The sequence below is a fragment of the Dromaius novaehollandiae genome, chromosome 3 (genome assembly GCF_036370855.1).
Source record: "Dromaius novaehollandiae isolate bDroNov1 chromosome 3, bDroNov1.hap1, whole genome shotgun sequence".
Taxonomy (NCBI): Eukaryota; Metazoa; Chordata; class Aves; order Casuariiformes; family Dromaiidae; genus Dromaius; species Dromaius novaehollandiae.
In genome coordinates, this window is record NC_088100.1 from 62,358,516 (window position 1) to 62,371,959 (window position 13,444).

At 42.9% G+C, this 13,444-nt stretch overlaps 1 protein-coding gene across 10 annotated transcripts; it reads right to left on the reverse strand.

Moving 5' to 3' along the window:
* Positions 1-2,300: 2,300 nt before the first annotated feature.
* LOC112995728 (pantetheinase-like) lies at positions 2,301-12,604 on the reverse strand. Of its 10 annotated transcripts, none has more exons than XM_064508997.1 (9): positions 12,416-12,596; positions 10,299-10,953; positions 9,954-10,185; positions 9,720-9,850; positions 8,168-8,360; positions 6,204-6,495; positions 4,626-4,999; positions 3,059-3,229; positions 2,301-2,802 (listed from the first exon to the last, which is right to left on the reverse strand). In XM_064508997.1, exons 2-9 carry the CDS (start codon positions 10,310-10,312, stop codon positions 2,674-2,676), a joined length of 1,536 nt encoding a protein of 511 aa, XP_064365067.1. In that variant the 5' UTR covers positions 10,313-10,953; positions 12,416-12,596; the 3' UTR covers positions 2,301-2,673. The 10 variants fall into 10 exon arrangements, with proteins under 10 accessions (XP_064365067.1, XP_064365066.1, XP_064365069.1 ...); XM_064508996.1 differs by having other exon boundaries at positions 9,954-10,194; XM_064508999.1 differs by having other exon boundaries at positions 10,779-10,953; positions 12,416-12,595.
* Between the last annotated feature and the right edge of the window lie 840 nt (positions 12,605-13,444).

Consider the following 13,444-nt stretch of genomic DNA (forward strand, 5'->3'; position numbering starts at 1 on the left):
GGAACTGAAGGCAAGGCCAGGTCACAGCAGGAAAATAAGCCAGAGGAGCTTGAGATATCTCAGCAAAAACCAGTTCAGGCACATTGGCCTGGCCAAACTCATGCATGCAGGGCGGAAAGAGGCAGGCAGCCAGCCTAAGCTCTGTGCCACTGCTGGCCGCATCCAAGCCCGCTCAGCACAGAGCTAGCTCAAGGCTGCAGGGGCTCAGGGCCAGCTCCGCATCGCAGTGGGGATACCAGGCAGGCTAGTACTCCAAGCAAACCCATCAGCACACCACCCAGTAACTGAGCCCTGAAGAGATCCCCAAAGATCGTTGCTGGAACAGCGTGATGAACGGGAGCCACAGCTTCTAAATTTTGACTATTGCAACCTCCATTGGCTACAGCTGCAGATCACTGCTGCCAGAAATCTTAGTTAAAGTTAAAGCTGCATGTGCACAGTAATGACTTGTGTCTGGTTGCCCGAATCTCTTACCTTCTTTACCTTTTTACCTTCTTACCTTCTTTAGTTCCTCTTTTGCTTCACTACCCTGAGAGAAGTGTTTATTGTTATCAGTAGTTACGTGCAGACTTATCTTTATATACAGTGCTTTGGCATGTGGACGGATGGGTAGATTTATGTATGATTGCTTTCTGCATGCTTGACTCACTCCACAGAATAACACATTTCACAATGATAAATGTTATGCAACCTTTGTGGTAAAAGGAATTCAGCTCAATATTGGCTTGTGCCAGTCTTCTAAAGAAAAATATTCAACATAAAAATATACATAAATGAGACAGCAATGGCCTTGAACCAAATCAAAAATACTGAAAAAAACTGATATGAAAATACTCACTAGATTCAGGATTTGGGATCATATATTGCTTACACACACATTCCCTTAGGTAGAGGACTTGTATCTACAGCAAGTATGCCTGAAGGAGCTGCTTCTCTGCTCCCAGGCTGGCAGCACTCTCTCACTGTATCCTTTCTGCATTGCAAGGCGAAACCTCAATGCCCACTTTCTCCTTGCACCAGAATCTCCCTTAAATCCAGATCCTTTCCCCAGAAGTGACTTGCAGTGTGATCCAAAAGGTTCCTGGTCCCAAAACATGGGGGACAAGCACAATCTGGGCAGTAAGTTTGGTCTGATGGGAAGAGCATTTGACTGAACACTCCCTTGCTGGGATGAGATTAGCCTTTGACCAAGCAGTGACAGACTCCAACAGTGAACAAGGTTTTAAGCGAGCATGAATCTAGCAATACAGATGTTGATCTTTTGTAAGTCATGTGGGCATTGTCTGAGGTTGGGATGATGGCTTTTGATAAACACGTATATGGTATAGGGATGTTATTTCCTATGTGAATATCTATTTACATTTTAAAAAAGAAAGGGTTGTATGGTGCACTGCAGTGATATTCAACACTGACGTCTGAACAACATTTGCATTCCCAAATTCTCTCCAGGTCCCTATATGAAGTGTATGGGCCTGAGGACCATGAGACCACCGTGCTCAGAACAGCAGTGGTGCCAGCATGGGCACACAGTAAGTGGAAAGGTGCCTGACCCCTTTTAAAGGCACAGCGCCAGAAACAGATGCACAGCTTCATACCCTGAGACACACCAGTGGCATTGCAGAAGGAAGCTTCCAGCCACAGCAAAGCATAGGTATCCATGGGGGGAGAAGAGGAAACAAAAGGATGAACATTTCCATCTCCCAGGGAGTAGCTGGCCTCAAGCAGCAATCTAAAATCCTTAAAGTTAATGGATTTTCAGGGCAACATTATGGTGCAGGAAGGGAGGAAAAGGTGCATTTCACATCTGTTGGTGTTATATGGCCAGGAAGAAATAGAGGAGCTCAGAGGGAGAGAAGTTGCTCTGTGATACCATGTCACTACTCTGTGACCTCTTTACTGGGTGCCAACAGTTCCAGTGCTGAAGAGGGTCCCACACAGGCAGTGCTTTGTGGCCAAGCTGTTTTTCAGAAAGGGCAAGCTGGGTATTTTGAAGGCTCAGTTCCAAGTTTTGGTCCAACAGAGATTCAGAAAAAATGGTGATTCATGGTCAGTTCTGGTCAGGAAGAGGTAATAAGTTTTGGGTCAGGGTTGGATCTCTGACTGCAGCTCCCCAACTGCCTCCACAATGCAATACTCTGTGCTACAAGGTGACACAGACCATGCACTAATGGCATATGGGCAACCAAGCTGAAACAATGCAAATAGGAGAGAACTGTACAAGTGGGGTGAGGGAACAGGCTTGTATGGGTCAGTAGTAGTAGCTGTAGAGGAGAGACAAAACATGGCTGAGCTTGTCTGCATAGATCATAAATCACATATTTCATTGCTTTACTTACTGGTCTCATAATAATACAAAATTATAAGATATATGATGATATCAAAATATGAATTAATCTTCAGGCCCACAATGAAGGCTGTCCAAATGAGAGAAGGATCAAAATCCAGAAAGCAGAGCTACACAACTGCTATTTAAAACTGATAAAAGATTAGTAACCCTGTACTATAAGAGTTACTTCTCAATAAGTGGCAGCAATAAAGTAAGAATGATGCATGATTACTAAACAAAGCACACTGAGGAGAAGCTTGCATAACTGGAATTAAGAAAGATATAATTATGATTGTTTCAGCCGATGATGTCATATCTCATTTGGACATGATGTCAGTGGTGTACAGTCATGGGGACGCTGGTGGCTGTGGGTCTTGTTTCAGATGATCTTTTTCATACCACCGTCCAAAAAGCGTCACAGTGACAATTGGCTTTGTTGGTCCTATCTTACTTATCAAACGCCCATCATTCAATACCTAATTGAAAAAGAAAAGAGAAGGATATAGAGGAGTATCCATAGGAACAAGTTAAAAGCTTACAAAGATATGACCAAACAATGAGGAGGTAAGTCAAACCATATTACTCACTGAAACCAGTGACTTCATTAAGTGGACATTGAATAAATCTGACTACTCACTATGACCAAGTTTTCTCTGGCTTTTCTGAGACAGCTCCTTCCATTAGTAAGCCCCAGAGAATCTAACATGGGACAGCTCGAGGGCATCCCATTACCTCAAATTCCCCAGGGGCCAGCTGAACCCCGCTGTATAGGACTTCTGGAAAGACGTAGTTAGTGCCAAACGTGCCACTCAGGGAGAACATGTCAAACTTGGTCTGGGCAGTCTCCACGGGCTGCCCACAGCTTTTCAGGTCTGTGCTTTTACACTTCAGCAGCGTGCATATCTGTAGGGGAAAGGATACAGAAAAGCTACTTACCTCTCAGCTTTAAACAATTAAGAGCTGGGTTTGATAGTGCGAAAAGCTCTCATGATGAAGGAATGAACAAGTGTTTTTGGAATGATTCCTTCATTTAGGCCACAAGGACCCTTGCGTGCACACTGGATTGAAAAGACTTATCATTGTTTTCCTCAAAAATAAATTAAAATTCAATGCATTCAAGCTACCTTCTTAAATGTATTAGATGAGCTATTAGCTGGCTAAGACCTCCCCTACATGGTGATTGCTGCACTAGCTGGTACACAAAGGCCCTGTTGGCAGAGAGAAGTAAGTAAATAAAAGAATAATTAATCTGCTGGCACAATAACTTAACCATGAAAGCAAAGAAGGTTTTGCAATATGGCTTTAAGCAAATTCAACCAGCGTGTAACTGATTGCCTTACCAAATGTTTGACTGGGAGACTGGAAGAGTGGGCATTTCCGTAAAACTTTTATGCCATTTCTGTAAGCCTCATTGCTATGATCTGAGTAATAGCAAAATGTTACGCTCTGATAATTTGGATTCTTAAAGATGTTCTCATAAAGATGGGTATATATATATATATATATTTTTTTTTTTTAAGAGTGACCACTTGATAAAGATTTTTAGGAGAGATTCAGAACACTTACTATAGATACTCACAGAGTACCAATCCTTGGCTACCTAGGTGGGGGAGGGGGGCAGCCAGTGCACTCTGGGAATTGAAAGGAGGTTTAGAGACCTTTCCACTGCAACAGAGCTTAAGCAGAACAAGATGCCAAGTTTACTGTCAGGTAATTTCTGTATAAACATAGATGTCTACACACATTTCAATGTCAAAGACAGACGTGTTATAAGCACCCTCAGGACCATGTGAATGGTCCACCAGCATGCCATCTTGGGTGGGATCAGCAGCCTCCCTCTTGTTATGGAGAAGTAGGAGGGTAAGAGATGACTGCTCTGAAGGGTTGAGAGACTCATGATGTTGTCTTGCTGTTGTTCACGTGTGTGTGCTCCTGTGAGAGCTGTATAGATAGTGCAACTTTTAGCAAAAATAGGAGGCAGGAACTTAGTTACCTCTGGATCAGCATGTCACTCTAATATCTACACCTTTTGCTGCCTAAATTGGTACCCACAACCCTTTCGGATCTTTAGGGGAGGAGAGGAAGGGGGCATGCTGGATTTAAAGGCAAGGAGACTTGAACATTTCAGTAGCTACTTCTCCTTGCTGACAAATAGGACTCCAGAGCTGCAGAATACAAGAAGAGAGTCACGGTCCTCCTCCCTCCCGCCCCCCCCCCCCCCCCCCCCCGGATCAGAAGCTAAAGTTTCCTCCCAGTGAAGAAGCTTCCTAAAATAATAGCCCCAAAAAGAAATCATTACCTGCAGATAGTATTGTCCTTCAACAACATGAAGTCCATCAAAGGCACCTAGCACATAAACTTCATCTTCTCGTTTCCCTGCCATCTTGTAGCTCAAGTGACAGCAGAGGTCTTTCTGGCAAACTGTGAGATTCCCTTCGGACTTAGTGAGCTCAGTGAAAGTGAACCTGTCGTGGAAGATGAGCCCACTGAAATCATGGTTGTTTGGTGAGAATCTCTTGACACATGAAGCATACAAGCTCCAGTTGACAGCAGGAGGGTAGGCAGGAGAAAGACGAGGGTGTGAACTGAGTTCAGCAACAAGGAGGTGACCATCCTCTGTTTTCATATTGTAATAATACGCTCTGGCTCCGTCTGGTGCATAAATACCACTCCCTGAGGAGAGCACAATTTTGAGTCCAAAAAGAATCAGACATTTCATATTGTCCTTTTAATTGTCCCATTGCTAGTTATAAATCCATTTTATAAGTATTGCAGATATTTTAATGTCCCCAAAGGAGAACTTTAACAACTCAGTTCACAGAGATCATGCTTTGGCAAAGAAAACCATTTATGTTTCCTCAAGAGGTCTGCTTAGTGTAGCCAAAAGGCAGAGGGTTACCTTATGGTTTTTATTTACAGCCTCCCAGGTTTTCTTTTCTCCTGTACAGAGAGCTGCATGAGAATGTCTCTATTCTGGGTTAGCTGATGTAAAAAGACCATCCACTAGTTGAGAATGTCCAAAACATAACACATGCAAGTATCACTGGCCTATCCTGATGGATATGGAAGGATATAGCAGCTCTCTAGCCCAGTTTATACCAGCTGAGAAATGCTCCCTGCATGGGGAATTCACACCTGACCAGTGTCAAATGAGGGAGGGAAATCAATGCACTTACAAGGGAACATTTCACATCCTACATTGCTGAAGAGCTCTTTCCCTCAGACACATCATATGGATAACAAGCTGTGGACTTTTAGGTATTTCAGAGATGATGCCCCTGGCAATACTGTGATTTCAGAACACAGTAAAGATACTTGCCTGGCTAAAATACATTATCCCATAAGCTAAGCTCTAGAAAAACATAGCATCACACTCTTAAGAGATGCCACATTATTAGCAGCATTTCTGCAACAGGCCTGAAATTTTGTTTTTAATAATTTTCCCACAACTATGTCAAGTACAGCTACAAACAAATCTTGCATTTCGCCAGAATAAATGGAGCCATGCACTGGGTTTGCAAATATATTTATGATTCTGCATTTAATAGTAGGATCACAGCTGGCAGGGAACAGCGCCTAAGCTTCAGAAGTTTCTACGCAGATAGAAGGGGCAGTACCTTAACTTACTACTTGCTTAGAGGCAGTAAAAAGGAAAGGAAGCTCCCAAGAAGCTAGGGAGGAGAAAAGCAGACACCGTGAATTTTGCTATGCCTTATATGGCATGAGTTGGAACAGCACTCCTCAGGTTTAAAGTTTGGTGACTGAAGTCTTCACCTTCCACATAAATGCATTATAAGCCTCTGCAAATAGCACCTTGTAGAACAGAGAATAAAGATTCATGATTATAAAGATTTTTCAGATAGTTAAAATTAATTACCTGTCATTGCCAAGTTGATGTTATGTGTATCTGCTGAAAGGAAATTGACACCCATGCCCATAGCCCAGGCAGAGTGAAATTCAACAGCAGTCAAAAAAGGCAAGACATTCATCCAAGCAGTCGGGAACAACACAGTGTCCACCTGTAAATCTCTCACCAGGACCACCGCAGGGTCATGGAAAAGTATGTCGAAGCAAGTGAAGATGCCAAACTTCCCAAAGGGTGTCTCAAAAGTGACCGTCTCTGGCTCTTTAGGGAAATTAAACTGAGTTTCTCCTCTAAAGAGGTTATACTGTAGGGAAGAGGAAGAAAAAATAAAACAAGAAATGAAAAAGGGGAGGAAGAGAGAGAGAGAGAGAGAGAGAGAGAGAGAGACAGACAGACAGACAGAGACAGAGACAGAGAACAGCTAAAGACATCTCCTGCAATATCCTGGTGTCATTGCATAGAACTATTCAGAATGACTAGAGAAGCTTCTTAACCTGTTTTTGAAGTCTTCATATGTAGAAAGTCAGCCTAAGATTGGATGATCATTATAGTGCCCAAAAGGTGAGTATGGGGAGACATACATTGTCCTGGCATCTAGACAGAAAAGCAGCTTGCTACCTATGGATTTGTTGGCTTTGATTTGTCCCCTGCTACTCCCATGAAAATAACCTCTCCAATCTCCCCATGTAGTTTAAAACTCTGACAACCCAAAAGACACAAAGAAGAGACATAATAATGGAAGAGGAATACAGAGGAAAGAAAGAAAAGAAACTGGTGACCTTGATGCAGAGATACATGGAAGGACTGGAAGCACGCAGGACCAGGAGGAAGTGTGCAACATAACAGCGAGACCCCGAAACAGAGAAAGAGGCGGATGTTCTCAGCCGACAGAAAAATGCCAGCATGAGACATTCTCAGCTATGCAACATTTTCTTTCCAGCTTTTATTCTCCCTTAAGGTTTGACTTTACTAAAAGAGTTCTTTTACTGTCCAAGTCACTTGAACAATAAACACATGTAACAGAGCCAGAAAGCAGGTTCATGTTTACTGGGGCAGTATTTCGAACCTGAACCCGAAACTCGGCTCCAAGCTGGGCTGGGCCTGGCTGGTGCAAGGGGGACTTCACTCCAGCAGTTATCAGTTTTCCCCTCACCTAGTTTGCTCAGAAGCAGATATCTTGGCATTGTCCGTGGAGAAGTAGGTGAAATAATGAGTCCAAAGTTCATTAAATAAACAACTGACTTCAGACTATCCTTGTCAGCATGGTATCTGGCACACTAACCCCAGATGACTTTGATGTACCTTGCAGGTAGATGCATAAAACTGGAAAAAAGACACTTCCACTGGGTACGATTGTTTCAATTCAGTCATCTCCTTTTACTCTCAGCATATCCAAATAATTACTGTTAAGGAAAAGTTGGTCTTAAATGAAATGAGAGAGAGAGAGAGAGAGAGAGAGAGCGCGCGCATGCGCGTGACAGAGAGAGAGAGAGAGAGCGCGCAAGCACGCGCAAAAGAGAGAGCGTGCACATGTAAGCAGTCTGCCTCAGATCAGACTATTCCTGTAAGATGAGAAGCAGATAACATTTTAAATTCCTGGAATACGAGGGAATAGTCTGAGGAAGTGCTGGCACTGAAAATTAAAGTTTCCCCTCCCCCCCCCCCCCCCCCTTGCTCTGGCAGCAGGATTTTCAGTAAAAGGGAGTTAATAAACTGAGGAAGTCAGCCAAAAATGTCTGTCACTAAATTGGACCTGAGCAATCATTTTCATTCTAGTCTGCTTTTAGAAACATCACAGCAAATACAGCTTTAGAGTCAATATCTCCCAGCAAAATAAATATTCTTTTAAATTATGAACAACAAAAAAAGAGGCAACTGCCATGGGACAAATAAACAGCATTAAATTCACTTTTAAAAAGGAGACACTTTGGAAACTGTGGAAAAATAGCTCCTGTCTTTTCAAAACCATTTCTTACCTTATGATAACGTGCTACTAGTTTCCCTTCTGAATCAAAGACAACATCAGTATTGTACTGATAGCGACCATCGCTGGGGCAGCTGGGATCACTGGAGTTGCACAACTTCTTGTCCCCAGTGTTTGCCACCACATAGATAGAGTTATTCCTGGCCATGCAGCTGAGTCGTTCCTGCACTGGAGCAGGAGCAAATCTAACATGTTTTAGACAAAATAAAACAAAAGAAAATAAAAAGGGCAAACAGAGTAGTGTAGTGCAGTGCAGCATAGTGTAGTGCAGAGGGCCCCTTGGTAGCAACTCTGATCCTGCCCCAAGGCAGCACGGGTACAGAGGTGCAGTGGTTGCAGCACTCCCGCAGGTGCTTCCCACACTCGGGGCAGGTATGGGAGACCTCCCACCAGCATCCAGAGGCAAATGCCCCAGGAGGCTCGTGGGATGCCTCCGAACTGCTCTGTGAGTATACTTGCTATGTACAGGGCAGGTCACCCCTGGGCACAATACTCTTCTTGTAGTGCAATGCACAGATCTACTTTCCCAAAATGTAAATACATGCGGAACTGGAGTAAAGATGTGCTTAGACATACTGCCATCACATACACCACATTCAATAAAAGGTGGTGCATACTCAAGTTACTTGTGTCAGTGCAGAATGTGCACCTTTCCCAGCATTCATCCCATATCACTAATCTTCATCTTGAGTCCACTGAGGAATGTCCTCACATTTAAAATACTATCGTCTTAAGACCTCATTATCAAGCATGCACATGTGAAAGGGGGCAGACAACCATAGTTGAGGCTCTATGGCTCCAGTACTTTTTTCATGGTGTAGGTACATGAAGTCCAGTGCTCAGCTGTAGGTTGTCATGTCCTTGCTGGAACATGATACTTAAATGATTGATCCTGTTTCAGAGTACAGAGACTCCAGTAACTAGGATCTTATCTTAATTGCGAAAAACAAAGATTTGAAGTTTCTGGGTTTGCATCACTCAGAGATTTGGACTTTGACTAATGAACTCATCATTCAGTTATTAGCTGCTCAGAAACTAGTTTTCCACAAAAATGATATTTATGCTTTTATTTGAACATAGCATTTTCCAGCAATAAGTAAATAAATAAATAATTGAAAACTTTTGTTATAAAATTTTTCAATTAGCTCTAGTCTAAATAGTGTGGAAGAAAAATGAAAGCGTAATGTGAAACGCCATATTCTGGCAACAAAGCTTTTCTAAATGCAAAGTGAGAGTTTCTTCTACACTTAGCAACCCAAATCCTGTATATTGTTTACAGAATTTTTCTCTGTAGTGTCTTATTCAGAATGTACAAAAAAACCCAAACAAACAAACAAACAAAAAACAGGATTCCCTTTTCAATTGGTCATGCACATGCTACATATTTTATCATGTAGCTTACCTTGATACCATGTTATGCAACTATTATTGAAACTTATCCTGATATCAGAAGAATTAGCAGTTCTTACACATTTATTGAGAACAGCTCACTTCTCTGTGAGACCCCAGTTTGAAGCCGCATAAATCACTGCAGAAGGACTCACCTTTTGGGATCAGTGCAGGGAATCCAGTTCACCTCTGGATCAGGAATATCCTCCAGGTAGGGGTAGATGGCTTCTCTGGTGAAACGCCAGCCATAAATGCCATCTTCAGGAGTCACAATGATGTGGGCACCCTGGCAGGACAGGCTCCGTTAAGAGTTCACCAGTACCCGGCTAACCAGGAGAATCAGCAGAAGGGAAAATACAAACCGACAGTGCTAACAGTACAGCGAGTACCTGCCGGGCGGCTTCCTTGATGGCCCCTTCCAAGATGTCCATGTTTTTGTTCATCAGTGCCAACGCATCGCCAGGAGAGGGAGGCTCATCAGAGTGTGCTGGCAGGATCACCGAGTGCTCGTACACAGCTGCAGTGAAGCTGTCCCGGGCAACGGCCTGGAGCACTGAGAGGGCAAAAAGTGTGCCCTGCGCCAGAGGCCGGAAAGCGAGCATGGCTGGTGCCTTGTACTCCCTAGGAAAGCTCCCAGTCATAGAGAAATAGTGAAAAGGGAGGATACACATTAAAAGGGGTAAAATTTAACTTAAAGAAAGGAGAGACAATGTGCTGATCTGTTAAAGCATTACCTTGGAATCAACATCTGTGATGCCAAACAGGAAGCACACTACACTGTAAGGATGTCACAACTCAAGACACTTGAAAACTGGCAACTTAAATAGGCAGTCACAAGACTGCTGGCAATGCCAAGAGTGGTTGTGCCAGTACAGAGATAAGTTATCAAACATGTGACTGGAAAGAGTTGTCTGAATTCTGTTGTTATGTTTTTCTCTGCCACCAATTTCAACACACTTCTACATTGCACTTTTTAATTTTTTTAAGTAGACATTGCAAATGACTTTCACCGTGTATTTTGGCTCAGCTTTGATACCCAGCTAAAAGGTGGATTTATCACCTCAGAGCGAGTGCTTTATGAAGTTTGAATGGCAAAAATGAGAGCCCTAAGATCCATTTGCTTTATTCCAGTGTCTGTACATTCCTCACTTCCTGTGCTACACGTCATTGTTTGTAGCTTGCTTCCCAGAGTTTCTTTAGACCAAAGTCATTACCTTATCCCATTGTATTTAGATGAAGTACACTTCACGTGCCACTGACAGAACTGTCCCTTGCTTTTATCCCACTGATTTTCAGAATGGAAATTAAAACAGAACAAAATACTTCCCACAACTTTGAAAACTGATAAGAAGGGCACAAAAATTAACCTCACTGTTGGTTAAGCCAGCTCTTAAAGAATAATTAAAAAAAAAAAAAGAGAGAGAGAGAGAGAGAGAGAGAGAGAGAGAGAGAGAGAGAGAGAGAGAGAGAGAGAGAGAGAGAGAGAGAGAGAGAGAGAGAGAGACCGACCAAGAGAGAATTTAAGGAACTTGATTACATTTGGAGCTGCTTTATTTCTCAGTGCTTACACAAAATGACCTTATGCCAGCAGGAAAAATTATGCTTTGGCTTCATTCACGCTAAAACAGGTAATACAACAGGGGCAATTAAATTGTAAAATAGCTCAAAGTATCATCTGAGGACATCCGACTATATGAAGAGGCCAAAGCTTAGCTTTTACTTTGCTATAGATTACTTTTTCTACAGCCTTCTGCAAGAAGATACACATCTGGAGGGAATGTTTTCCTCTGAAGTCAGGCAAGTAAGCTGCCAGCCTGACCATTTCCCAAGTATCTCTTTGCCTGGCTGCCGCTTGCCTGACGCAGAAGGACAAGCTGTTCCGCAGGCTCCCTGGGATGCCTGCGCCTCAGCTTACGCTCCCCATGCCCAGAAAAAACATGCTTGTTGAAGAAGTCTTCACCTTTATCCCTTCACTTCAGTTCAGTACAAATACTTTTTCCTACAATGTTTTCCTCAATAAAAAGGACGCTCTAGTACCAGCAGGGTTCTCATTTGGGAAAGGTTTTTCCTGAATAGCAGGAAGTAGAACAGGGTGCCTGCCTTCTGCTTACAGCAGGCTCTCTTTGTAGAGCTGTCTTCTTCTAATCCAGAAGTGCTGTGCATGAAAGCAAAAGCTAGAGAGCTCCTTGTAAGGGCAGCGCTGACTGAGGGTTTCAAGCATTACAAACATCAATGTGCATCTGACAATGTTCACCTCTAATTTAAGTATTTTTCTGTGTACTTTGCTAGATATAGCATGTTCATTCAGGAGCCATAAATGCAAACCTTTAAAAGACTTCAATAGAGATTTTGGTGATACCCAAAGGAATGTAGCTTGGAAGCCCCTTTTTTAGATTACTTTATTAGTTCTGATTTTCATATCAACTGAAATATGGCTTGGGTCACATTAACCACAATCAGCCACGAACCTGAAGGAGGAAGCAGTAAATGTCCCATGTTTGGGAACAGCTAAGAAAACAGTCAACCCAGGAAGGTGACTGACCAAGAGCAAAAAGTGGCAGGCATAGGAGACACACTGCCACGACAGGGAGGTTTCAGCTGGCCGGAGGCAATCCTGCCTGCTTCTGTATCAGCAAGCGCTACCACCCACTGCCCACCAAACCAGGAGGTAACCCAGCACCAAGGAAATAACCCAGTTTAAAAAAATAAAAAATATAAAAAAATAAATCTGCTGAATAAAACCTTATGAAACTACAGCAGTGCAGGCTATAGGTAGTGTATGGGGAAGTTAATCCAAAAGCTCCCACTACCTTTCACACCACTGTTCTCCCAGCCTGCTCTTTCTCCTCACCTCTGTGCTGCCTCTGCTACTATCTGAAGATGAGGGTTTTCTGAGGACTTACTTCAGCAAAACAGAGTATAATTCAACGTTAAATCAGCTTAGCTGTAGAGGTAGCCTGCCTTCCAGTTGTGATCCTGCTTCTTGTGCTGAGAGAGATCCTGTGGAAGGCTACTCTTTATCTGAAGGGTTAATCTGTTTCTGGAAAAACCTGTGTGAAGGGACACACCTGCAACTATGCAATCACTGCACAGAAGCAGTGGGAGCATGCACTCGGGGGTGGGGAGATTGGAAGCCATCCCTTTATAGCAACAGCACATGGTTATGTTGCTTAGCTATAACAGAACACCACGTACTAGGGTTGAGACAAAAATGTAGAGGCAGGGTACTTTTTCTCCATACAAAACAAGAGTGTTCTCTGTTACCTCTATTATGTGAACTGCGGCACAGGGTTACAGTATAATACCCTTCTATAAAATAAGATTTGATTTTTACACTGTTTACTTTATTTTGTTTGAATACGAAGTATTTTATGTCCACTAAGTCTTTTTTTTATGATTTTGGTCCGAATAAATATGAACATTGTTTTTATTTCAAAACAAACCTTCAGAACAAACAATAGACTTAACTCTATATAGGAATCTTAGCCATAGCACCCGAAGTAATCTACTCCAAAACACACCTCCTTTTTGGTTGTTTTGTTGTTGTTGCTGTTTTCTGGAAAGTATACTCTGCTTTTAGTGCAGTGCCTGCACCCACACACGTGCAAGTGCATTCAATCTATTCAAGCTACCAGCCAGCCTTTCCCAAAACCTGCCTGCAAATTCCTGACCCTCTCTCACGTCAGCATGAGCAACCATTTCACTGGGAGACAGACAGGTACCTGCAGAGTTGCTCTTTTCTGAGAAATTTTTATAGGGACCCACCTGACTGCTCAGAAAAGATGGCAGTTTTCACTTAGTTTTGTGGAAAGGTCATTTTCTGCACCTTAAAACCATGGCCAGGAAAAGCAAGCTCCTCTAGCTGTAATTTAGGGCACAA